We start from the raw sequence: 26,168 nt of genomic DNA on the forward strand, positions 1-26,168 counted from the left end.
CTGATCCTGCTACTTAGAACACTTCTCCTGATAGTCTTCCTGGTCAGATTTCTCTTAGCCTTTGGATATCTTAAATGTTATCCTCTTTGGGAAGCCTTTCTTTACCCTCAAATATTAATTTAGGTGCCCTTCTTATTTGCTTCCTTTGTCCTCTGTACTTATTTTCATAATGGCATTTATAATGCTATATTGTCACGCTTGTTGATTTGTCATACCTCCACAAGGAGCTCTTTGAGCCCTGGGACTGTTTATCATTATTGGATCCCCAGTGCTTACCAGTGTGAGCTGGGTATGTACCTCAGGGCTAGAGCACTTGACTAGTGTATTCAAGGCCCTCAGTTTGATCCCCACAGTCATACACATAACAAAAAGTTATTGGGAAAGGGAAACTTTTCTTGTTCTATCTTATGTCAGTTTAAATTTTAGGCTAGGCCATAGCTCAAGAGGGTAGAGAAGAAATTTTATCTCCTCTAAAAAATCAATTTAGAGGGCTGTGGTTGTGGCTCAGAGTAGAGTGCTCGCCTACCATGTGTGAAGCCCTGGGTTCGATCCTCAGCACACATATAAATAAAATAAAGATATTTTTAAAATATTTAAAAATATCAATTTAGAAAGTTCTAACCAGTATTGTTTCTTCAACTGAATAGAAAATAGCAGAGCCTGATGCTTAATAGATGTAAATATGTCTTTAGTTAGCTTGTGCTGCCATAATAAAATAAAACAGACTGGGAGGCTTAAACAATAGACATTTATTCTCATAGTTCCAGAGTCTAGAAAGTTCCAAACCAAGATGCCAACAGACTTGATTCCTAATGAGGGCCTCTACCTTCTTGCTATATGCTTTCATATGCTCTTTTTTAGTTTGATCCTGGACAAAGTCCCTTTTTATAAGGGCACTAATCCTTTCATGAAGATCTTACTTTTGTAACTTTGTCTAAACCTAATTCCCTTCTTAAGACCTCCTCTCTGAATACAATCACATTAAGGATTAGGGATTTAACATAAATTTGGAAGGGGTACAATCAATTCATAGTATGTTCCATGATAATTATTTTTCTGAAAATGTTATGCATATATAATATAATAAATGTAATATATATAATACGTTTGAAAACCACTAATCTAATCAATAATGAGGGGCTAAAGTATCACACATTGTCCTTCTTGTCCCTGTATTTGGGATGGGTGAGGCAAAAGAATATTGGTATAATTATTTCCCCAACTGTAAATGATAGTGAAGAAAATGAGCCCCTCCCTTTCTTTTCTATTCCGAGGCTGTATTGTGTATTTGAAATTCCTCTTCTTGCATATGATTCCCTCTTTACATGGAAATAGCAAAGATTCTAGGGATCTGGAGGTGACTTATATTTGGACTAGCCATTTCCCCTCCTATGCTCAGAGCCCTATGTGCTGTTTTCTTATTGTCCACTAGGTGGTACTAGGAAGGTCCGATGTTTACAAATTATCCTATCCGTAGATTGTACTTGTTTTCAAAGTAGCAGATTTATTCTGCTAGATTATCTTTTCTCTTTATGCTCCCAAGCATTTCAGGAGAGAATGTCTAGATCTTCTTCCCCTCCCTAAATATAACCTAAATAAGCAAATTGAGGATTGAGAATATGGGATCAAGAGAGTACATTTTTGGGATTAGGTAAGTAGCTCAGTGATATAGTACTTGCCTGGAATGTATGAGGCCCTGAGTTTGATCTCAGAACTGATTTGAAAAAAAAAATACATTTTTTTGGGGGGGATGTCAATTCTGCCACCTGTCAATGATCAAGAATGCTTTCAATTTTCCCCTGGAATTTAAAGATACTAAATTGAAGTGAAAGGGATAGAAGTTATACTCCAAAATTAATAACTAGCTATGTCAGGGTAATAGAAATGGCTGAGAGAGGTGAAAGAGGAAAAATTAAGGGATCTCTTTCTTGGTTCTCTGGTTTGAATATGTCCCCAAAGTTCTCGTGTTGGAAACTCAGTCCCCAATGCAATAGTGTTTAGAAGTAGACCCTTTAAGAGGTGATTAGGTCAAGAGGCCCTCACGAATAAATTAAAGCTATTATTACAACAGTGGTTTAGTTATTGAGGGATTTCGTTTCTGATAAAAAGGGGATTGGACTCTTACCTTTCATGTGCTCTCTTGCTCTTCCACCTTCTCTCATGAGACAGCATGACAGCCCTCCATCTTGGACTTCCCAGCCTCCAGAACTGTAAGAAATAAGTTTCTTTTTAAAATACCCAGTTTTTGATATTCTCTTAGAATAAAACAAAATAGACTGATTATTAGAAAAGCAACATGTCATGAAGATTGAGTAATTCAGCATTTTTTTCCATTTGTTTGCTTTTGTTTTTGTAGGTACTTGTGCATGCTGGGCAAGTGCTCTGCAATAGTTTGGATATTGAATCCCTGCGTCTCAAGGACCCATGTATTGAAGGCTTGGTCCCCAGTCCATAGCACTATTGGGAGGTAGTAGAAACCTTAAGAGCTGGAGCCTAATGGAAGGAAGGAAATATTGAGAATCCCCACCTTTCCTCTTTCTCTCTGTTTCTTGGCTGCCATGAGGTAAGGAGCTCCTCTGCCACAAATTTCCTTCATGTTGCAAAATGCCACCACTGTCCCAAAAGCAAAAGGACCAGGCAAACATGAGGTGGGACCTCTGAAGCTGTGAGCCAAAATAAACCTGCTTTATAAGATGATTTATCTCAGGTATTTGTTATAGTAAGAGAAAGCTGACTAACACATGCTCTACCACTGAGCTACAACCCCAGCCCTGGAAGACATTTTTTTCAGGAGCCTTCCTTAGGCCAGGAGAATACAATGTTGCCTAAGTTTTGGTACCCCTTTTCTAGAAGCTCAAAGAAAACAGATGTAAACACCCAACTTGATATTCTATTAGGGGCATATACAGGATGCTCTTAAGGAGAACAGGTATCACTAAATCATGTATAAAATTGGGGATAAGGAGGTGGAGATCAGGGCAGGCTTCCCAGAGGAGATGACATGCTGTAGGCTAAAACTGAGTCTGGAAGGATGAATAGGAGATCTCGAACATCCTAAACCCCCACCCCCCAAGTTATGCTTTGCTGAAGTCTTGGCAATTTAATTTACTCCTGGGATTTCAATAGTTACCTTTGTGTTAATAACTCCCAATCTTTTTCTACCCCAGTCAGCTCTCTAAACCCACTCATCAGATTTCTCTCTCTCTCTCTCTCTCTCTCTCTCTCTCTCTCTCTCTCTCAACAGGCAAATTACAGACTTTATTGAAAATGGAGGTAAGAGTAGCACTCTCTAAGGTAGAGTGGAGAGGACCAACCAAGAAAGAGAGATTCAAGCTCTTATTTGTGTGGTGGTACTTCAAATTAAACTTGTCGAAAACCAAACACTGAAAGAAGCCTGAGGGCATGAGGTTTTATGGTAATTATATAATTTTTATTCCTATTTTCATTACCTAGATATATTATTTACTTTTTTTTTTGGATACTGGGGAATCAACTCAGGGGCACTCAACCACTGAGCCATATCGCAGTTCTTTTTCGTATTTTATTTAGAGACAGGATCTCGCTGAGTTGCTTAGTTCCTTGCTTTTGCTGAGGCTGGCTTTGAACTCTCAATCCTCCTGCCTCAGCATCCGGAGACGCTGGGATTACAAGCGTCCAACACCATGCCCAGTGCTATTAGTTACTTCTTATATGGATTACTGCAAAAAAACTGGCCTCAAACTCCTATCTCTTCCTACCACACACACAATTTCCCAGGATTCCTCCCCCCCCTTGGTATCAGAGATTGAACCCAGAAGTGCTTAAGCACTTAGCTACATCCCCAATCCTTTTTAATTTTTTATTTTGAGATAGGGTCTCACTAAGTTGCTGTGGGCCTAGCTAAATTGCTGAGCCTTGCCTCAAATTTGCAATCCAGACTCCCAGGTAGCTGGGATTATAGGCATGCACCACGGGACTCAGCTTCCAAAATATCTTTTTTTGTGTGTGTGTGTGTGTGTGTGTGTGGTGCTAGGGATTGAACACAGGGCCTTGTGCATGCAAGGCAAATACTCTACCAACTGAGCTTTATCCCCTGCCCCCCAAAATATCAAAATATCTTAAACACTGATTTTCTACATGGTTTACCTCCTTAAAGCCCATTGTGATATCATGTTGTTGAACAACAATCTTTACTAGTCCCTTTTGTTTCTAGTCAATGGAGACCAAGCTCCTTCGTTAAATAATCAGGCATGTAATATTCTGGTCCTCAAATGCTCTTTTAACTTTATACTTCATTATTCCCATGAATGCCTTTCCCCTGCCCCCCGCCCTGTACTGGGGACCAAATCCGGGAGCATTCTGCCTCTGAGCTACATCCCCAACCCTTTTTGTTTTGAGACAGGCCTTGCTAGGTTGCTCAGGCTGGCATTGGATTTATGATTCTCCAGCTTCAGACTACTGAGTAGCTGAGATTATAGGCATGCATTTTCTATTTTTTAATATTTATTTTTAGTTTTAGGTGGACACAATATCTTTATTTTATTCATTTTTATGTGGTGCTAAGGATCGAACCCAGGTCCTCTCATGTCCTAGGCAAGTACACTACAGCTGAGCCACACTCCCAGCCCCCATAGTTTATGCTTTTCTACCTCAGTGTTTGAGAAGCATTGATAGATTTGATAAATGTTTAATGAATGACTATAGGAAGCAATGAACAATGGATGAATACAATTTTTGAAATTACAATTTGTGAAAGCTCATTTCTGCTGGAAATGGTGGCACACACCTACAATTCCAGTGGCTCATGAGGCTGAGACAGGAGAATTTCAAGTTCAAGGGTACAATCCTCAGTACCAAAACAAACAACAAAAAAGGAAACAATAAAAAAAACTTCTTCCTTATATTTGTAAGGTTATACCCCATCTAGTCAGAAGAACAATTCTAATTTTGCCTTCAGTACATGATTTTAATCCAAGCTAAATTTGGTTTCCCATGCTCCTTCAGTTCACCCAACCTGACTGCCCTTTTCACTTGCTCCTCTCTCTCTCCCTCTCTCTCTCTCTCTCTTAAAGATGAGTTGTACTAGGTTGCCCAGGCTGTTCTTGAACTTGAGATCCTCCTTGCCTTATTCTCCCAAGTTGCTGGGACTACTACAGGCATGATTTACCTTGTCTAGCTTCTCACTTGCTTCTCTTTTACTCCCCCCCATCCCCCACTGGCCACCACTGTTGGCTTGCAGATCAGTTCTTGCTGATATTATTGGTCACCATGGCTACTCTGCTCAGTAGCCAGTTATGCTTTGTGGCTAATGATCAAAAGGATATTTTTTCTATATGTTCCAACTCTTATTTTCCAAAGTGAAATCTTTCCCACCGGTGTGCTCCTATCCTCCTGATATATGGATTCCTTTTTGACGTTTTAAAACAGTTTCTTGCCAGGCATTGTGGTGCACACCTATAAACCCAGTAACTTGAGAGGCTGAGGCAGGAGGATTGTGAGTTCAAAGCCAGCCTCAGCAACTTAGTGAGGCACTAAGCAACTCAGTGAGACCCTGTTTCTAAATAAAATACAAAAAAGGGGCTGGGGATGTGGTTCAGTGGTTAAGTGCCTCTGAGTTCAAACCTGTACCAAAAAAAAAAAAAAAAAATCAAAACATTTTTTTCTTCATTCCTTTCTGTTTCTTCTTCTTCTTTTTTTTTTTTTTTTTTTTTAGAGAATTTTTTTTTATTATTTATTTTTTGGCAGACATAACATCTTTGCTTGCATGTGGTGCTGAGGTCGAACCCGGGCCGCACGCACGCCAGGAGAGTGCGCTACTGCTTGAGCCACATCCCCAGCCCCTCCTTTCTATTTCTTGAACCCAGGACCTCATGTATGCTAAGGAAGTACTCTTCTGTTGTGCTACCCCAGCCCAGGGCTTTCTTTTTGAAGGTAGGCAGACAGTTATGTATCATTTACATTTATACACACACAGGATAAGCAGTTTTTAAGGAATCAGAAGCAGCCAGGTATGGTAGCACACACCTGTAATTCCAGCAGCTTGGGAAGCTGAGGCAGGAGTATTTCAAGTTCAAGGCCAGTCTCAGCAATTTAGTGAGGCACTAAAGCAATTTAGCAAGACTTATTCTCGAAATAAACAATAAAAAGGACTGGGGGATGTGGCTTAGTGGTAAAGCACGGTTGGGTTCAATCCACACTACAAAAACAAACAAACAAAACTTGAACTTATTTCACAGCTGAGAGGCATTGCTCATTATGCCAAAGCTGCTCAAACTCAAACTGGAATTGTGCCCTTTAGCACTTAAAATACTGTAGCTCTTTTTTTCTCACTATGCGTAGGATACATTTGTACAGAGCCTCAGCCCTTCCCCATTGTCAAATTAATGAACTGAGTTTTTAAAACATTGGTGAATGCCCAAAGCCCTCTACCTTCTTCCTATTTTATATATATATATATATATATATATATATACACACACACACACACACACACACACACACATAATACACACACACACACATATTTTATTGTTGTTACAGGGATTGAACTCAGGAGCCCTTAACCACTGAGCTACATCCTGTCGCGACCCCTTGCCCGCAAGGAAGACGCAACTCAGGAATCTTCTCTCAGCAGTTTATTCAGGTCCTTGATACTTTTTCTTCTTTCAGCTGTTTATTCAGGCCTTTGTATTGACATGTCTTTTAGCTTCTACTGCTACTCCTACTACTACTTCTACTGCTACTCCTACGCCACTACTACTACTGCTACTACTACTGCCACTACTACTACTCCTGTGTGCCCCAGCCTTAATAAAGCAGATAAAGCCCCAATGCACAACTGCCACGTGGACTTTTCTCATAGGGTGCCAAGTCACAGCGTGCCAACTCATTCTGATAAGGAGTTGTTTGTCACAGACTACAGGGGAAACCAGCGCCATCTTGTAATGGCGGCCACAGTTCACAGAAACGGCTCACCACAACATCCCAGACTTTTTTATTTTTTATTTTGAGATAGAGTCTCACTGAGTTGCTTAGGGCCTCACTAAGTTGCTGAGGCTGGCCTGAACTTGCAATCCTCCTGCCTCAGCCTCCTCCTCCCTCCCTCGATCAGTAATCACTAGGATTACAGGTGTGCATTATCACACCCAGCTCTCCCTTCTTAAGTAAGTTAGGGGCAACATAGAACCAAGAAGAGCTTCTCCCTACATGCCTCCCCATTAAAGGCAGTCCCCAACAATCTTAGCAACCCAACAACCATCTCTTCAATTGCTGGTCTGGCTAAAACAGAGCTCCCTTAGGACTCCCTCCCCCATCTAGTTAATACTCTCTTCAAATAGAAAAGTCAGTGCTGGCCTAATTCCCTTGCCAACTCTCTGTCAAGCCCTTTCCTAACAAACAAACAAACAAAAAAGGTGTGGGGGGGCAAACAGATTTTCCAGGCCCATGATGGTCCCCAAACATCAAGACAAATCTGTTTCTTAGGGTCACAGAACAAGACCAAGAGATCAAAATGCTGTTCCACATCCCACCTTTCTTTGTCATAACAATAAAGATCAGATTGGTTTTCATTAAAGAAATAACTCCCATTCCCAGAAGGACAAACCCCCTTATGCTATAATCATTTTACTGTCATCCCAGAAGCCAAGAGAACACTGAAACTCTTTATTTGTCATCTCTTCTTCTCCTTTTTCCAAAAGCAAGAATTTTCCCCTTCATGAAACAGGCACTGTGCTGCAGAGGCCACCAGCAGAGGCCTCCAGCAATTTCCAGGGGTGTCCTGTGGAATGGCACCCTTTTGTGTGAATCAAAGAAGGGAAGTAGATCTTGGTTTCCCTTATACTTTGGCAGAAACCGAAGAACTTCAGGATTTGGGTCTGATGTTTTCTCAACTGAGCTGATTCAGGCCAGTGTTGGGGCGGGTATGTATGTGAACTGCAGTGTATAGTCTGAATGCCAGGAAATGTGCACAAGGTGGGGTGGGATGCTGAGGAAGTTTGGGGGATCATGGGAAGACAATATGTAGCCCAGTCCCTGAGTCATCTCCACGCCCCTCCCACTTCCCTGATCACTAACCAGTTCCAGCTGTGCACAGTCCTGGACATCACTTCCCATATGACTACTTATGACTAATTAAAGGAGTGTGTGTGTGGGGGGGGCACTCTTAAAAACAGAGGTTTCCAGGGTAACAGCCTTCCACTGGCCAGGGAAAGCTCTCTCTTCTCTTGAACTCCCTCAGGGCTTTCAGGGGACAATAGGCCAGATGCTAAGGCTAGGTCTGGGTCAGCCTTCACACTCAAGTTTTTCTTCCCTTCAGTTCTCAGTTTCAGGTCCTGGACTTTCCTTTTATATATTGGAATGTCCAACCCCTGCCCGCCTCCAGAGAGTAAAAGTGGCTGTTTGAGGGAGAGTAGATGAGAGTTAAAAGTTTGGCTTCTCCTAAGCCCAGAAACCTCTACACACTTTGACTCTTCCTCCACCCATAGCCCCATGGTCATTAGAAAATACCCTCAGAAATCTCTCTACTCATCTCTGTTATGATTTATTTTATTTTATTTGGTGCTAGGGATTGAACCCAGAAGAACTTTACCACTGGCTCATATCCCAAGCCCTTTTAATTTTTTATTTTGAGACAGGGTCTCACTAAGTTGCCAGCCTTGCCTCAACTCCCGAAGTCACACCCACCTCGATAAGGTTTAATTTAAAATACTCCCCCCCACCCCGCCCCCTTGAGTACTGATTGAAATCAGGACCTTATACATGCTAGGCAAGCATTCTACAACTGATCAATATCCTCAGCCTTTTTTTTTTCTTTGTTTGTTTGTTTTGGTACTGAGAATTTAACTCAGGGGCACTTGATCACTGAGCCACATCCCCAGCCCTATTTTGTATTTTATTTAGAGACAGTGTCACACTGAGTTGCTTAGTGCCTCGCCATTGCTGATGCTGGCTTTAAACTCGTGATCCTCCTGCCTCAGCTTCCCAAGCTGCTGGGATTACAGGCGTCCCCAGTCCTTTTTAAAATTTTTATTGTTGTTATTTTGAGACAGTGTCTCACTAAATTGCCCAGATTGGCCTCAAACTTGAGATCCTCCAATCTCAGCCTCTAGAGTAGCTGGGATTACAGTCATGTGCTATCATACTCAACTTACAAATATTTCTATATGAACTCTTCTGCCATGATTGTGGGCAGAGAGGGAAACCAGTGTGTGGGAAGGGAGTAAGCAAGCCAAAAGAACCCAGTACTTTCCCCTCTCCAGTCAAATTCTTTTTGGGGGAGAGCCGGGCCACATGACCTATCCCTTTTCACACATCCTGCATCTCCCCCAGAGAGAGATGACAAATTCAGAGGGGAAAATGAGCTGGGTCAGCCTGTTTTAGGGGGAGGGGTCTGGCAGCAGGGGTGGTCATGACACATGGTGGAAGTAGAATTAGTCATGCAGTTCTTGCATATATGTCCAGACTGCAGCTACCAGCTCTAGAGAATTTTGTTTGGGTGTCTGTGGGAATTCCCTGGAGGCTGAAAAGTGTTCTGCAAAGATCATAGCTTTAGAGTCCATGATGGCTGCTTCCTAGATGTGTGAGCTAAAGCAACCCATTTGAGAGACACTCATTTTTTCTGTAAAAAGTTGATAGTATCATTACACAGGGTTGTTACAGAGATTTAAATAAAGTATTTGGCAGTTTTTCGCATTTTACTCTGCCCTGTCCTGGCTCCCTAATTTCTAGGATGTGTTTGGGCCATTCCAGGCCACAGTGAGTGATGGAGTGGGTGGTAGAAAGAGGGAGAAAAGGGATGAGAAAGAGCCCTGCAGGGGGCCAAGCAAGAACTAGTCCCCAAACTACATCATTTCCTTGGTGCACCAGCCTTGATGGCCTCTGTCACTCATTGCTCAGAGACTCTTCGTCCTTCCTTGTCCTTTACCGGTCATTTGGGACTTAGTCACCCATGTTATTCAGTTGGGTACTGGGTAGGTCAGGAGACAAGGATCACTGAGGGCAGCAATATGATTCAGGAGTATTCTCCACTTTGATTCTGGAGTGTAAAGAAGGGGCCAGGAGTGAGGTTTTACTGAGAACATGAATTCAGTCACCCTTGCCTCTATTCCTCTGCCTATTGCACTGTGCATTTGAGTAATATGCAAATGTTGTGTGAGGCATAAGTGCTATTGGAAATTTCACTAAAGAACAAAGCTCTAAGTGTCAGTGTGGTATCTGGATAAAGCTCAGATTTTATGGGGTCAGCAGAGGAATTTGAATATAGGCCAGGCCAGTTGGAGCTCCATGTCCTTGTTCAAATTTCCTTCTCTGGATCTTCATTTCCTCTTATAAAAACAGCCACGCTGGGTAAGGTGGCACACCCCTGTAACTCCAGCTACTTGGGTAGACTGAGGAAGCAGGGTTGAAAGTTTAAAGCCAGCCTGGGCAATTTAGCAAGACCCTGTCTCAATATAAAATTAAAAAGAAAAAGGGCTTGGGATCTAACTCAGTGGTAGAATGCTTAACCAGCATGTGTGAGGCCCTGGGTTTAATCCCCAGTACCCCTCACACCCCAAAAGGCAAGAGTGGTGGCTCATGCTTATAGTCCCAGCTACAGCTGGAGCTTAAGAATTCAGGATCACGGCCGGGCCTAGACTTTCTCTTCCACAGGCGGCCACTTTTCCGGGCACCTTGAAGCATCAGGGTGGGTAGTCACCCTAGAGGCAGGCAGGGACAGCGCTGCTCCCTGCACCTGCCAGGGCAGGGCTTCCTGAAACTGGGTTAATTCTTTATAGAAATGTGAACACTGAGTTTATTTAAAAAAAAATAGTAAAAATTAAAAAAAAAACACAGAGAACAACTTACATTGTATATAGGTCTTGAAGTAAGTGAAGTGGTTGCGATTTCTTTTGTTTTGTTTTGGGTTTTTTTTTTTTTTGTTTTTGTAGAAGAGATTTGAGATGGTACTCTATTCTAATCAAAAATAAAGTTTTGTAGCGGGGGGAAAAAAAGAATTCAGGATCAGCTGAACAACATGGCAAGATCTTGTCTCTCCTTTTTTTTTTTTTTTTTTTTTTTGATACTGGAGATTGAACTCAGGGGCATTTGACCACTGAGCCACATCCCCAGCCCTATTTTGTATTTTATTTAGAGACAGGGTCTCACTCAGTTGCTTAGGGCTTCGAGATTGCTGAGGCTGGCTTTGAACTCGTGATCCTCCTGTGTCAGCCTCCAGAGCCACTGGGATTACAGGCATGCACCACTGTATCAGGCAAAAGTCCTGTCTATTAAAAGAAAAAAAAAAAAAGGAAAGAAAAAAGAAAAGGTCATAATAACCCTACCCTTACAGGACAGTTGTGAGAATTAAATGAGACACTGTATAAAACATCTAACATGATAGTAGATATGCTTAAATGTAAGTTTTTCTTCTTTTCCTTTCATAGCATTCAAGGCCCTCTCTAAACTCTGGGTTGCAGCTACGTGCCCCTCCTCCCCTATTAACTTAATAAAAGTCTATTGGGCACTGTCTCTCTAAAGCACACAGCTAACCTGGAGTAGCCACTAGTGATTCAGTAGTGAATGAAGCAGCCCTGACTCTTTGGACTTAGCACAGCAGCCTTTCAGCTCTTTACTGCCACTTGACTGGCACGGTCCCTGCTGTTACTCCAGCTGATTCTTAGTTAGCCTTCAAAGCTTGGCTCAAAGACTGCCTTTCCAGTTCTAGGTTCCCCTCTGCCTTACCCTATCTGTAAGCTCTCCTTCTTCGTGCCCTTGCTAAATCCCATCCCACTCCAATATTCAGGGCTCATTAAATACTTAAAATAACGACTTTTTATAAAGCAGACATACATGGGTTCAAGAGCGATTACACTCCCAACTTGTTTTTGGGTACAAAGAAACTGAGACTTCAACCTTGATTCCTTCACCTGAAACCCGAACTATCTCAGTTGTTCCCTACCTTTTTGTTTCTGTTTATTTATTTTTCTTATCCAAAAGCTGGAAGACCTACTGGGTGTAACAGTGCACGCTTGTAATCGCAGCGGCTAAGGAGGTTGAGGCAGGTGGATCACAAGTTCAAAACCAGTCTCAGCAAAAAGCAAGGTGCTAAGCAACTCAGTGAGACCCTGTCTTGAAATAAAATACAAAATAGGGCTGGGGATGTGGCTCAGAGGTCCAGTGCCCCCTAAGTTCAACCCCTCCTTCCCCTCAAAAAAAGCTGGAAGACTGAAAGGTTGAAGCCAAGGGATTTCTGACCAGGGTCCCTGGAGCACAGGAATGTCTCACTTGAGGTGACAGCCTGATTTTATTCCTAGTCTCTCCTGAAATTTTGCTTCTCATCCTGCCAGGAGGCCCTCCCCAGGGCAGTATGAAAAGTCTCCAAGAGGAAGGGGTGTTAGGGGATGTTTTGGGCTTCTGCTTTCTGGAAGGGCAGGGGTTAATGGTGAATTGCAACATATCTCTGGGCTGAGTCACCTCCCACTGCCATCCCCCATTCCCCTCAGTTGAAGTTTTATAAAGAGGACCAGGGCTGGCAAGTGAAGAGAACTGAAGGTAAGAACCCCTTGTTTAGCCCTGCTCTTCCAGGCTTCTAGAAATCTCAGGTCAGAGGGCACCGACAGCCTCTGGAGCTCTTGTCTGGTGGCACCATGAACTGGCAGCAGCTGTGGCTGGGCTTCCTATTCCCCATGACAGTCTCAGGGCGGGCCCTGGGACCTACAGAGGAGGAGGCAGCTATGGTGAGTCCCTTGGGAAAGAGGGACACAGGCCAGTGGTTACCACTCCGTAGTCCCATCCAAGCCTCTTTCTGCCCTTCAGCCTGACTGCCTTTTCCTTCCTTCCTCTGTTCCATGATCTACCCTGCCTATCACTTGCTGTTCCTTTTTCTCATTCCTTCTGAACCCGTTTTCTAAGGCACCTTTCCTTTAGGCCTTCTGTATATTTCTCCTCTTGTCCTGATGGGCCCGTTAGGTCACTTGGAAGATTTACCCTGAGTCTAACCTTCTTTTTACCCTGCTTACCTCCACCCCACCATAGGATTACCTGTTACAGTATGGGTACTTACAGAAGCCTCTAGAAGGACCTCATCACTTCAGGCCAGAAGATATTACTGAGGCCCTGAGGTGAGAGTTCAAGGCACATGATTTCTAAGTTGAGATTTGCAAGTTCTTCTTCCTCTTCTCATTCTTTCCCTCTTTCTAGGCCCACCTCTGCCTGATACAAATCCATGATAAGGATCTAGCAGATGGGTGCTAGCATTGATAGCCCAGTAGAGCATGGGATGAGGTGTGAATTCAAGATGAGTACACTTATTGGATCTTCCTAGGCCCAGAGTGCTCCTTTGGAAACTTCACCCCAACATCACATTCAAAATACTAATATTTAGGTACAGCCCACATGAAGTATAATTTACATGTAAAACTATGAATTGAGTTGTTGATATGACTGGGCTGCCTTTGAGGACTTTTAATTCAGCATTTATTTCTATTTTGTTATTTTCTTTTATATTTTGCTAATGAATTGTTTTTCTTTGTGTTTAGGTCCCTTGAAAAGTCTGTAGATCCTATGATAGTTCATAGGTAGATGAAATTGTTCCAAAGCAGGATGGGCTGGGCGGCAGGTCCAGCAAGGCTGAAAAGGACCGGACCTGGTGCAGAATCTGGAGAGCAGGGGTAGAAAATTTTCTAGAGCAGTGGGGCTGGTCACTTCCCTACAGCAGGAAAAGTTAGAAAAGTACAGGAGTGGGGGAGGGAAGAATAGAAGTTCATTGGATTAGATAGATGAATGAAGGAAAGGGAGGAGAATGGGAATAGGAAAGACAGAAGAGTGAATCAAACATAACTTTCCTATGTTCATATATGAAAACATGACCAGTATAACTCCACATCATGTACAACCATAAGAATGGGAAGTTATACTCCATGTATGTAAAATATGTCAAAATGTATTCTACTGACATGTATATCTAAAAAGAACAAATAAAAATAATTAAAAAAAAAGAAATTAAAGAGAAAGGAAGGCTATCTTTCTCAAAAAATATATTAAAAATGGACATATTAAATTATAGGGTTGTCATTTTACAGAAGAGAAAGTCCCAGTTATGAGAATTGGAAGCTAGAGTGACCCCATCTGCTTTGGAGATTCTGTGCCACTCTTGGTCACCACATTGGGCATTCCTAGTCATTCCAGATTCGCCTGCCTTGGGGGACCCATTTTTCTCCCTCTTTCTAGAGCTTTTCAGGAAGCAACTGAGCTGCCAATTTCAGGTCAGCTGGATGATGCCACAAGGGCTCGAATGAGGCAGCCTCGTTGTGGTCTGGAAGACCCCTTCAACCAGAAGACCCTAAAATACCTGCTGCTGGGTGAGGGATGAACCTGGGAAAGGGAGGGAGAGGAGAAAATGGTGTGGCTCTGGTACACGAATGGCATTGGGTCAGCCTGAATCAGCTCAATGTTGAATGGATTATCACCTGGTAATTACCTTGCTATCGTATGCTAGAGGGATCGTGAGTGTCCATTACACAGGGGTGCTCCCTGAACTTGGCAGAAGGATTGTGTTTCTAATTTAGTGAAAGATCTGCGTTTCCAATCTGTTTTCTGGTCTATTAAACAGGCCGCTGGAGAAAGAAGCACCTGACCTTCCGCATCTTGAACCTGCCCTCCACCCTCCCACCCCACACAGCCCGGGCATCTTTGCTTCAAGCCTTCAAGTATTGGAGCAATGTGGTCCCCTTGACCTTCCGGGAGGTGCAGGCTGGCTGGGCTGACATCCGCCTCTCCTTCCATGGCCGCCAGAGCACATACTGCTCCAATACCTTTGATGGGCCTGGTAGGCACCAGTTCTCAGCTCTCATCTCACAGAACTCTGAGATTACCTGTGTCTCCTTGAGCCAGTGCCTCTAGAACCTTAATGTTCAAGATGCCCCTTATGCCTGCCTGTACCTTATGTTCTTTGACCCCCTTCCAACATTCCCCAGGGTACAGTTGGTCACCTACCTGGGATCTTACCAAGGCTTTTCTTTGAAGGTTATACCTCCTTCCCTGGCTTAATTTCCCCTATCAAGGCACACCTGAGAGAGAAATGGGTCAGAGAGAGAGAGAGAGAGTGGCTGGAGAGGAAAAGGGACTGAGATGGACATCCCTGAGAGATTTGGATAATGACAGGAATCTGAAAGAAGTGTTCAAGAGATAGTAACTAAAACTGGAGGAATTTTAAGGGAATGGAGTGATTAGAATTTATGCAGGCAGGGATGCTGCTGTGTTCTGGGCTCTGACTTCCTTCCTGTCTTCCTTTGCCTTTATCCAGGAAAGGTCCTGGCCCATGCTGATATTCCAGAGCTGGGCAGTGTACACTTTGATGAAGATGAACTCTGGAGTGAGGGGACCTACCGGGGCGTGAACCTGCGTATCATTGCAGCCCATGAACTGGGTCATGCTCTGGGACTTGGGCATTCCCGATACACCCAAGCACTCATGGCCCCTGTCTATGCTGGCTACCGGCCCTTCTTCAAGCTGCATCCTGATGATGTGGCAGGGATCCAGGCTCTCTATGGTCAGTCTCTCTCCCTAGTGAGCATGAGGGTCAGTTGGATTAGCATCTCTCTAGATTTGAAGAGACAGGTCTGGCTTCTATGGAGGGAAATGGCTTGATTTCTTTCTCTTCCTACAGCCCAGTTTTTCAGACTTCTTCATTTTCAGGAATAGTTTCTCTCTGACTCTTGCATGTCTAACCTTCCTTCCAGGTCTCTCTCCTCTCACACCTGTTCTTAGAGACAGAGAATACATATTCTAGTAAATGTCCATCACCATTTCTGGTGCCTCTCAAAACTAAAATGTCTCTTGCAAGGATATTGCACATCACCAAGGAAAAGTCCCTAGTATTCTTTTTCCCCCTCTCTGTGGGGCCACTGAGCAGAACTTACAATGGACAGGTGGAGAGGTCAGGTGCTGTATGTCTCTCCCAAGCAAATATTATTTTACTTTGTAGGTAAGAAGAGGCCAAGAGATGAGGAAGAAGATATGGAGGTGCCCACTGTACCCCCAGTGCCCACAGAACCTGGTCCCATGCCAAACCCCTGCAGTGGTGAACTGGATGCCATGATGATGGGTGAGACCCTTCCCCTCAAGGATGTAGGCAGACAATGGAGGCAGCTCACTGATCTAGATAGATGGTAATGACACTGATCTAGATAGATGGTAATGACATGAGACTACAGCATGAGCAATGGAGGTTAGACCCCAGGCAGGTATTGGTGACCAAGGAAGAAGATATGTATATAAAAAGGGAGGGTTCAGAGCCAAGTTAAAAGGGGACCAAGCAGGTATTTATTGAGGTTGCCATACTCTAAGAGCCATTAGAACACTTCTGGAAATGCAGCAAGATAGAATTAACTAGAGTGTCTATTAAAGAGGGCTTTATACCTGGTTGAAGACAATTAGGAGCCCACTTTGGGGTAGGGCATGAGACTCCCAAGGAAGAATGGCTATCTGCAGAGCTTTTGTTTTTGTTGATTGGACCAGAGATAAAATACTCTAAACAATAAAGGAGAGGCTGAGTACTGGGTCCTCTTTCTCTGTCTTTAATTTTTTTACTTGAATTAAAGTTGAATGGATTTTTGAAGAATTTGCCTTTGGGCAGTAGGGCAGATTAGCAGTCTACCTGAGACACCTACAAGTCTTTGTCTTTTTTTTTTTTTTAATCTTTATTTTATTTTATTTTTGTATGTGGTGCTGAGGATCAAACCCAGGGCCTCACACATGCAAGGCGAGGACTCTACCACTGAGCCACAACCCCAGTCCAAGTCTTTGTCTTTTTGACGGTGTCTTTTGCCTTGCTGATGACACTTTTGTTCTCAGGGCCCCGTGGGAAGACTTATGCTTTCAAGGGGAACTATGTGTGGACTGTGACAGATTCAGGACTGGGGCCCATGTTCCGAGTGTCTGCCCTTTGGGAGGGACTCCCAGGGAACCTGGATGCTGCTGTCTACTCTCCTCGAACACAATGGATTCACTTCTTTAAGGGTAAGGGGGCTAGTTGCAGTGTCTTACTTGACGACTAATTATAAAGAAGCCATAAAGGGAGGGGGAGTTGAGAATTTCTGAAAAGGTGGAATAGAGGGACCAAAAGCTATTACCTGACGACAGAAGTAACTTGTTCTTTCCTTATATACTCTCAGGAGACAAGGTGTGGCGCTACATTAATTTTAAGATGTCTCCTGGCTTCCCCAAGAAACTGAATAGAGTAGAACCTAACCTGGATGCAGCTTTCTATTGGCCTTTCAACCAAAAGATTTTCCTCTTTAAGGTATAAAGTTCGAAGCAAGAGCAATCCTTTCTTAGCAGGTGTGGGCTTATACTTAAAAGTAAAGACTTAATCTTAAGGGAGACCTATTGCTGTTGCGGTGGGCGGAGGATAAACCTCTGGTGCTCTCTCCTCATCCTTCTCTTCTCCCTGTCTACTTGACACCCAGGGCTCCGGGTACTGGCAGTGGGATGAGCTGGTCCGAAATGACTTCAGCCGCTACCCCAAACCAATCAAGGAATTGTTTTCTGGAGTGCCAGACCAGCCCTCGGCAGCTATGAGTTGGCGCGATGGTCAAGTCTATTTCTTCAAGGGGAAAAAATACTGGCGTCTCAACCAGCAGCTTCTGGTAGAGAAAGGCTATCCCAGAAATACTGCCCACAACTGGATGCATTGTCATCCCCAGACTCTAGGCACTACCCGCTCAACTGGGGACAACACTTCTTCAGCCACAGGCATAACCTTGAATACCACTTCCTCCACCATGGAGACCACCTTGAACCTTGACCACTCACCCACTGACACAATCTTGGATATTATGACCTCAGCTATAAACTCCACCACCCTTTCACTTCCTGCTAATGTCCCCTTCCAGAGGCCTAAGACCTAATCAAATGTCTACTCACTGGAACTACACAGGTGCTGGGGTCCTGCCTCAGAGGGGTCCAGGGGGTCCTGAAGGATGAGTGGCATTGGTGCAAGGGATGGAGTCCTTTCTTTGACACAATCTCCAGAGAGAGAACTGTCAGCTGCTTTCTCTCTGTCTCCTTTTATTTTATTTTTTTTTCTCATCATTTTGGATACAGAATCATTAATAAAATGCGTCATCAATTTACAATCTCCAGATTTGACATTCTCTTATTTAACAGATGCCAAACTATGTAACCAGACTCTATGTATCCTAACCTGTCATTAACCTTTACGTTTAAAGCACACCTGTACTTAAGATCCCATCTAAAAGTCCCCTTAATAACAATCTTATATTCTAAAAGCATCTAAAAATGCCTACATTTTGGTACAGAATAGAGGACACAGTAACCAATCCACAAAACTACAACTATCTTATATTTGATAAAGGGGCTAAAAGCATGCAATGGAGGAAGGATAGCATCTTCAACAAATGGTGCTGGGAAAACTGGAAATCCATTTGCATCAAAATGAATCTGAATCCCTATCTCTCGCCTTGCACAAAAGTTAACTCAAAATGGATCAAGGAGCTTGATATTAAATCAGAGACACGGCATCTGATAGAAGAAAAAGTTGGTTATGATCTACATACTGTGGGAGCAGGCTCCAAATTCCTCAATAGGACACCCATAGTGCAAGAGTTAACAACTAGAATCAACAAATGGGACTTACTCAAACTAAAAAGTTTTTTCTCAGCAAAAGAAACAATAAGAGAGATAAACAGGGAGCCTACATCCTGGGAACAAATCTTTACTCCACACACTTCAGATAGAGCCCTAATAACCAGAATATATAAAGAACTCAAAAAATTAGACAATAAGACAACAAGTAACCCAATCAATAAATGGGCAAAGGACCTGAACAGACACTTCTCAGAAGAGGACATACAATCAATCAATAAGTACATGAAAAAATGCTCACCATCGCTAGCAGTCAGAGAAATGCAAATCAAAACTACCCTAAGATACCATCTCACTCCAGTAAGATTGGCAGCCATTAGGAAGTCAAACAACAATAAGTGCTGGAGAGGATGTGGGGAAAAGGGCACTCTTGTTCATTGCTGGTGGGACTGCAAATTGGTGCAGCCAATTTGGAAAGCAGTATGGAGATTTCTTGGAAAGCTGGGAATGGAACCACCATTTGACCCAGCTATTCCCCTTCTCGGTCTATTCCCTAAAGACCTAATAAGAGCATGCTACAGGGACACTGCTACATCGATGTTCATAGCAGCACAATTCACGATAGCAAGATTGTGGAATCAGCCTAGATGCCCTTCAATAGATGAATGGATTAAAAAAATGTGGCATTTGTACACAATGGAGTATTACTCTGCATTTAAAAATGACAAAATCATAGAATTTGGAGGGAAATGGATGGCATTAGAGCAGATTATGCTAAGTGAAGCTAGTCAATCTTTAAAAAACAAATACCAAATGACTCCTCTGATATAAGGGGAGGAAACAAGGACAGGGTAGGGACGAAGAGCTTGAGACGAAGATTTTCATTAACAGGGTTGAGAGGTGGGAGGGAAAGGAAACGAGAAGGGGAATCGCATGGAAATGGAAGGCGATCCTCAGGGTTATACAAAATGACATATAAGAGGAAAGGAGGGGTAAGACAAGATAATTCAAATGGAAGAAGTGATTTACAGTAGAAGGGGTAGAGAGAGAAAAGGGGAGGGGAGGGGAGGGGAGGGGGGATAGTAGACAATAGGACAGACAGCAGAATACATCAGACACTAGAAAGGCAATATGTCAATCAATGGAAGGGTAACTGATGTGATACAGCAATCTGTATACGGGATAAAATTGGGAGTTCATAACTCATTTGAATCAAACTGTGAAATATGATGTATGAGGAACTATGTAATGTTTTGAACGACCAACAATAAAAAAAAAAAAGCAAAAAAAAAAAATAAAAAAATAAAGGCAGATACAGCTAATTCGTTTCAAAAAAAAAAAAAAATGCCTACATTTGTTCTCATAAAACTGGTTGAGCTGCTTTCTCAGAGAGTTTCCTTTTTCCTTAGTCAAAGTACACCAGTTCTTTACTAATCTTTAACTAAAGGGCAGGCTCTGCATGTCAATCCCCCTCCCTGCAGCTAACATTAACTATGCTTATCTTAAATCCGTATGTAAAGGAGGGTCTATTTTTACTCTCCTTTTCTCCCCTGGATGAATACCATATCCTATCCTTAATTAAATAGGCTATATATGGTGGGCTTTGTGCAATAGGCATGATAACTATCTACTTAGGCTTGAGAGACTGAAAATATGAACTTGGATTCTTGGTTGATATAATCAATCATGGTGCCTAGAGTTCCTATAACATTTCCCAGAATGACTGTTGATATTTTTCTGTTTTGTTCTCAATGTCCTGAGAGATAGTAAAACAGTCTTTAAGTCATGAACCACCTGTTATATTCTTGGCCATCTAGAATTTAAAGTATACTCATGCCTTCTGTAAGGCTGAGTATAAAATAAAAAGTCCCAATTACATAAAAAAGAGTTTGGTTTCCCACAAGTGCAGCCTTGCCAAATACTTGCCCTCCTCACTTTGACCTTGTCAAGACAGTGGGAGGTGGAACACCTTCACCATACAGATACTACAGAAGGAGCATGAACCATGGACCTCAGGTCCCTAAAAGTTTCATCTACTTCTTTGCTCTTTCTTCTCTGCTCTCCTGGGAACTTTCCCCCAACTCTGATTCAGCCCCAGCTCCATCCATTTTATCTTTCTCTTAGATAGCAGTTCCAGCTGTGTTATGAGGAAGACAATGGTGGAAGTAGGCCTCAGTCAGGTCTTTTCCTGACAGGTGGCAACAGCTGGGGAAGCTGGATACCTGGGTCCTATTCTCCTTAGATAAAGTACAAGAAAACAGCATAGTCAGTAAAATGAACAAGGGCTTTGGAATTCTTGAGAATCACATTAATTTGTTTGTGACTTTGGGCAAGCTAATTAACCTCATTGAATCTTAGATTCCCAATCCTGTAGGGTTGTTGTGTTAAATGACAATATTCCATATGGAGTGCTTGGCACCAGTGTCTTGCACGTTTCTGTTTAATAAAAGCTAACTCTACTGGGTGTAGTGACACATGCCTGTAATCCTAGCTACTTGGAAGGCTGAGGCAGGAGGATCAGGATGGGTAGTTCTTCCTCTAGATATCTGGGTGTGTAGCACCTACAGTGGTCTATCCATCAAGGGTACCCCTGGTCAGATATTTAGGGAACAGAAAAAATTTTAATATGGCTATCTCTTTATTTTGGGGGTACAGAGTAAGAAAAGAGCAGCAACAGTAGAGGCCAGTTACCATAGGTTTAGTTTTCAATGCCATTTTATTCACATGTTCCCATGTTCTTTCTCCCTCCCATCATAGCCTTGCTGCCTAGGGGAGGGCTGTGTCTTCATGCTATCTAGGAAAACAGGGATTTGAGAGACTGAAAACATGACATGAACTTGGGAAGGAGAGTGAGAGTATGGAGAGTTAGAAAGGGTTAGTGGCTGGTACAAAATTCTGGTTAAAGAGAAAATGAGTATCATCCACAGTGAGAGGCGGGGAAGGCACTTGTCTCTCATGCAGCCCTGAAGACCAGGCTCTTTTGGGCAAAAGGGCAGGACTCTCGTATGAGGACAATGCTCTCTTCTTGGAGCAAGAAGCCAGCTTTTGGAGAGTCTGGTGCTGAGGCAGGTGCTGTGATCTTCCCAGGTTGAGAAAAGGGGGATGGTGCTCCCCACTGAGGTAGGAGAAGGGGGCTCAATCTATGGGAGCCAGGGGGCAAACCCTACTAGAAACCCAACTACCCCTTAATGAGGAGCTCTTTTGTGTCATGCTCTCCATTAAAAAGCTATCACATGCCTTAGGAGGCTCCCTGATTTTCTACAGGTCCTACAAAAACAAAGCCCCTTATTTTAACATTGTGGGGTACACTGAAACAGTATTTAAAAGGTTATTTGGGTGATGGCTCTCCTTAGTTTGGAGGGAATTGGGGAGTCAGTATTTCTAGGGACCACAGTACCTGTATTATTGGTCAGAGGTTGTTGGGGACCGCAAATCAAGATGGCGCCTGGCAGTTTGCTAGGAGGAGTGGTTTGTGAGGCAACAACACCGAGCCATTAAGATGATGGGGATTCCTTATTGGCTGACTGCTGTATCTAGATGATACTAATTGAGTCAAGCTGTGTGTAATCAGTTAGGCATATATACCTCTGCTGTTTTTCAATAAAGCGGCTTCTGCTAGCTTGGGTGCCCCCTACCTTGAGTTCCCTCTCAGTTCCCGCTGAGTTTCCCCACAATAAAGCAGTTCCCGCTTCAACCTTCAAGTTGCTTGTCACCTCCTGGTTATTCGGCCCAGCCGGACTGTGGCAAGAGGTAGGTACTCTACTTCCATTCGTCTCCCCTCCCCATGAGATTCCTCTGTGTCTGTCCCTGAAATACATCCCTACAAGTCTGGTCTGGAGCACAAATCCCATCCCAAGTCCAAGAGGTGGGGAAGTTTGTGTGTAGGTTCTGTGGGCCCATACTAGGGGCAGGGGCATCAGCAGAGGGTTAGGTTTGGATGGGAGCAGAGGGTGTGGTGAGGGGTAGAGTGGAACCACAGTCAGAATCCAGGTTCAGGATGGTGTAGGGGGCTGACACTTGGATGCTTGGTCCCAGTTGGCGCTCTTGAAGACTCTGGAGATAACTCTGAAGGGGTAGAGGGCAGAGAGGGCAAGAGGAGGAACCTGGATCAGAACACTACTCCCACCCTGACCACCTCCATATGCCCTCTGCCACAGTGGCCCCCCAGACTGTCCCATTCTTCCCACTCACTGGAGCTAGACTGTCAGCAGGGCTCCGGGTATTGGCAGGCAGCTGGCGCCGATAGCTGCCCTCACATGGTCCCACCCCAGATGGAGTTCGGTGCCACTTGGCCTCTTGCTGATGATGGATCCGAAGAAGTTGGAGACGTCTTCGCTGGTGGCTCAAGACCACTGCTTGGGAGGGAGTAATAAGGACTCTAATCCTTTTTAGGCCCCGAATCCCACCCCCAAATAGAGTCACTCTACAGAAGCCCATTTAACCTTCTTCTTAGGGTTCTCTCAAGGCTCAGCTTCCCTTCAGTTGTTGGGATTCTCCTATTTTTCCCTCCTGGACTTCCCTGGGATCCTTTCCTTTCCTCTCATACTTGTCCCAAATAACTCTTTGTTGCATCCCCTGCCGATTTTGCTTCTGATTTTTACCCTGAGCTTCTTTGGCTACTTGTACCCTAACTTTCCTTTATGCTCTGCCCCATTTATTTTGCATATCCTCCCGATCCTTGTCCCTCAAGTGTTTTTCTCCCCTTCCCCTTCTCAAGTCTGAGAACTGGGGACATGAGTAAGCACAGGCTGGCTGTTTGTATACCGCAATACTAACTCACCGTTGGCGTGGCCTCCATGTTCCTCAGCCATGAGCTTCCACTGGGCCAGGGCCCCAAGAGCCCCCAAGGCTGGCCAGGTCCCCAGTAAGACCCAGCTATACCAGCAGAGAGGAGACAAGGCTGGAAGTGCCTGCAGGCGTTGGCCCAACCGACTGCCCAGTGACAGCCCCTCCAGGAAGTAGTCAGCACAGGCCACCAGCACTGCAGCACCCAGCAAGGCTGTGCCCAGAACTGTGAATGGACGTGGCCACCGAAGCGTGAGCAGGGCTCCCAGTAATGCCAGCCCCACCAGCCCCCCGGCTGGCACCCAGGCTGATGGGGGCTGGTAGATGGGCTCAGTGCTCAGCAGAGCCCCAGCACCCAGGGTCAGACCTAATAGGAGACCAGTCAGGAAGAGCCCAACACTGCGAACTAGCATGGTGACCAGGCCGCAGAGGAGTCCGATGCCCAGTGCGATGCCTGCGCTCACCTCCAGGCTTAGCTGTGTCTCCAGCACCTGTTCCTTGTGGCACAGCAGGAAGATGACCAGAGCTCCAGACAGCAGGCCCGAGAGAAACATCACTGCCTTAAAACAGCGGTAGCCTGGGAATGGAGGCAGGAAGTACTGAGAAGCAGAAAGGAGGTTCTACAGGGATGCCTGTGGTGAATTGTAAGAGGAATGATTAACCAGAGGAGGAAGACAGGAGCACCAAGGGGACCTCAAAGAAAGGGGGGGGAAGGAATAAATTTGGGGAGGAGAAGCATTCAAGAACTGTGAGGAGACAGGGTGTGGGGGGAGGGGTGGGGGGTGGGGGGAGGGGTGGGGGCGGGGGGGGGGGATCAGGAGATAGGATAGATGTGTTGAGGAAAGAATAGGAAGGTCTAGTCTTTCCAGGGATGGCATATAAGAAGAAATTGCCCACAGGCTGGTTCAGGTTTCTGGTAAAGTCTGAAGCATGGAAGATAATTTGGGAATGGAATTTTGAGGTAGGAAGCAAGAGGAGAGAAAATGATAGATACCAGAGATCAGAGCTGAATGACATGGGCAAGGAGGAAGGATAACAAGCTGGCAAGGGCAGCATGAGCCTCTCTGAAGGTAGGTGTTCCTTGATAGAGGAGGTGAGGTGGCCCAGAAGCAAAGAATAAAATTTGCATGATCCTTGAGGGTAATAGCCTTGGGCAGCTGTCCCCCACCGACCTTGCCCCTGCCCTCACCGAAGCAGCAGTAGATGATTCCAAAGCAGCAGCAAAGGGCACACACCAGGGCAGGTGCTAATTCAGGATTGTCCTGGGGTTTCAAGACACATCTTGGGTCTGGAGGCTCTGGGAGTTGTTGATTAAAGGGCCTGGGGTCAGATGTCACAGTTAAGGGCAGCAAGGCTTTCTCCATGATTGAAGAGAACGTGGTCATAGAATGGAAGGTTGGTGTTGGCTCCTCTCATCTATCCATGCATGTCTTAAAGGGTTGGGAAACCTACAAGGGGACAGGGGTAGGAATTCAGGCACCCATGGATCTTGAGGACTCTGTACCTCTTTTTTTTCTGTTGAAAAATGGCCAATCAGAAGAAAGAATGGCCTTCTTGGGGTAACTGAAGAAATCTACAGGACTGTGTTGAGAGGAGCAGGATGTTTCTTTCCTACCCTCTGGAAAAAGGACACTAAATAAAACTTAAATGAAAATTTTATAATGAGCTTTTGCCCTGCCCTGCACTCCCTGCCCAGTTTTTCAGGGTCAGTGTAGGAGAATTAGGAAGCCCTGAGTCTGTTGAAAGCCCTAATGGGACTGGGGGCTAAAGCAGCCTGTTTCGGCTAAAAAGAAAACTTGCCTCTGCAGCTGGGACTCAATACTACCACACTGGATTGGGAAGGGTGGGGTTAATAGGGGAAAGGGAGGAGGAAGAGGAGAGAATGAGTCATGGTGGGGTATCTGGACAGCTGCTCCAATCCTAGGGAAGAAAGAGGGAAAAAATAATCTCCCCAAACAAAAGATACCAAAAGAGTTTGGGACAAGGAATTAAGCAGAGACAGTCACCCTCAGTTTGTCAGTTTTAAAGCCTTGGCTTCATGCTGAAGTGGAGTTGTTGGGGGGAAGGGTGTGTGCAGCCACAGTTAAAATCCCATGACCCTATATAAGCAGGCACCTTGTCCACAGACATCTCACATCCTGGTAGCCCCTTGCTCCTCCCTAAGAACACTGAAGACATTTTTCACACCCTTCCCTTTCCCCAGGGATATCAGGGCTGCCAATGGCATTTGAATACAGATCCTAAAGGGAGATCACCAAGGAGGAGTTGTCATTTGGGGTATCTTGGGATGGCATGGATGCAGGCACTTTCCTTCAGCTGTCTTTTGGACATCAAGGTCCTAACAGGCTGAGAGTTGGCTTGGGAAATTCCTTTTCCTCAATCCGTTTATAAGTCTGGGACCCTAAACAAGGAGAGGTTGGGGAGGGAAGGTTAGCTACTCACCACCCTGTCAGGGCTCAGGAAAGGAGCGGGGTGGAAATGCTTTCCTATACCCCCAGCAGCATCCTAGCCCGGAGGTTCAGACGTTGGGATGGGTGTCAGGCGTAGGCACCCCCAGGGCCACTGTTCTTTGCTTCCTAAACTCTTGCAAGTCGTAGCCCAAATCCTGTGAGCTAAACACAACTAGCTGGGGGGTGGTGGTGGTGGTGGAGGAAGGGGACCGGGTGTGTGTGTGAGGGGGGAGTGACATCACGTGGCGGGCCCCTCCAATCCTTTCCCCTGCGTGTGGGAGGATCCAGTTGCCAACTGTTCTAATCCAGGATCAAGACTCCCAAAGATAGCAGGAAAGGGTCTTGGAGATCATAGCAAGAAGTAGGGGCAAA

The 26,168-nt window shown here is 44.5% G+C and overlaps 2 protein-coding genes across 3 annotated transcripts; one reads left to right on the forward strand and one right to left on the reverse strand.

The window, feature by feature from the left end:
- The first annotated feature begins 12,511 nt into the window (after nucleotides 1-12,511).
- Nucleotides 12,512-17,958, forward strand: Mmp19 (matrix metallopeptidase 19). Its single transcript, XM_026398418.2, has 9 exons — nucleotides 12,512-12,692; nucleotides 12,991-13,076; nucleotides 14,185-14,315; nucleotides 14,567-14,782; nucleotides 15,260-15,505; nucleotides 15,941-16,060; nucleotides 16,810-16,974; nucleotides 17,130-17,257; nucleotides 17,424-17,958. The coding sequence occupies exons 1-9, from the start codon at nucleotides 12,603-12,605 to the stop codon at nucleotides 17,862-17,864; spliced, it is 1,623 nt and encodes a 540-aa protein (XP_026254203.1). The 5' UTR covers nucleotides 12,512-12,602; the 3' UTR covers nucleotides 17,865-17,958.
- Nucleotides 17,959-21,277: 3,319 nt separating this feature from the next.
- On the reverse strand, nucleotides 21,278-25,996 carry LOC113189565 (transmembrane protein 198-like). Of its 2 annotated transcripts, none has more exons than XM_026398412.2 (5): nucleotides 25,789-25,996; nucleotides 24,536-24,794; nucleotides 23,342-23,923; nucleotides 22,753-22,913; nucleotides 21,278-22,626 (listed from the first exon to the last, which is right to left on the reverse strand). In XM_026398412.2, exons 2-5 carry the CDS (start codon nucleotides 24,729-24,731, stop codon nucleotides 22,489-22,491), a joined length of 1,077 nt encoding a protein of 358 aa, XP_026254197.1. In that variant the 5' UTR covers nucleotides 24,732-24,794; nucleotides 25,789-25,996; the 3' UTR covers nucleotides 21,278-22,488. The 2 variants fall into 2 exon arrangements, with proteins under 2 accessions (XP_026254197.1, XP_077654980.1); XM_077798854.1 differs by having other exon boundaries at nucleotides 22,753-22,916.
- Between the last annotated feature and the right edge of the window lie 172 nt (nucleotides 25,997-26,168).

Source organism: Urocitellus parryii, chromosome 5 (genome assembly GCF_045843805.1).
Source record: "Urocitellus parryii isolate mUroPar1 chromosome 5, mUroPar1.hap1, whole genome shotgun sequence".
NCBI classification, from domain to species: Eukaryota; Metazoa; Chordata; class Mammalia; order Rodentia; family Sciuridae; genus Urocitellus; species Urocitellus parryii.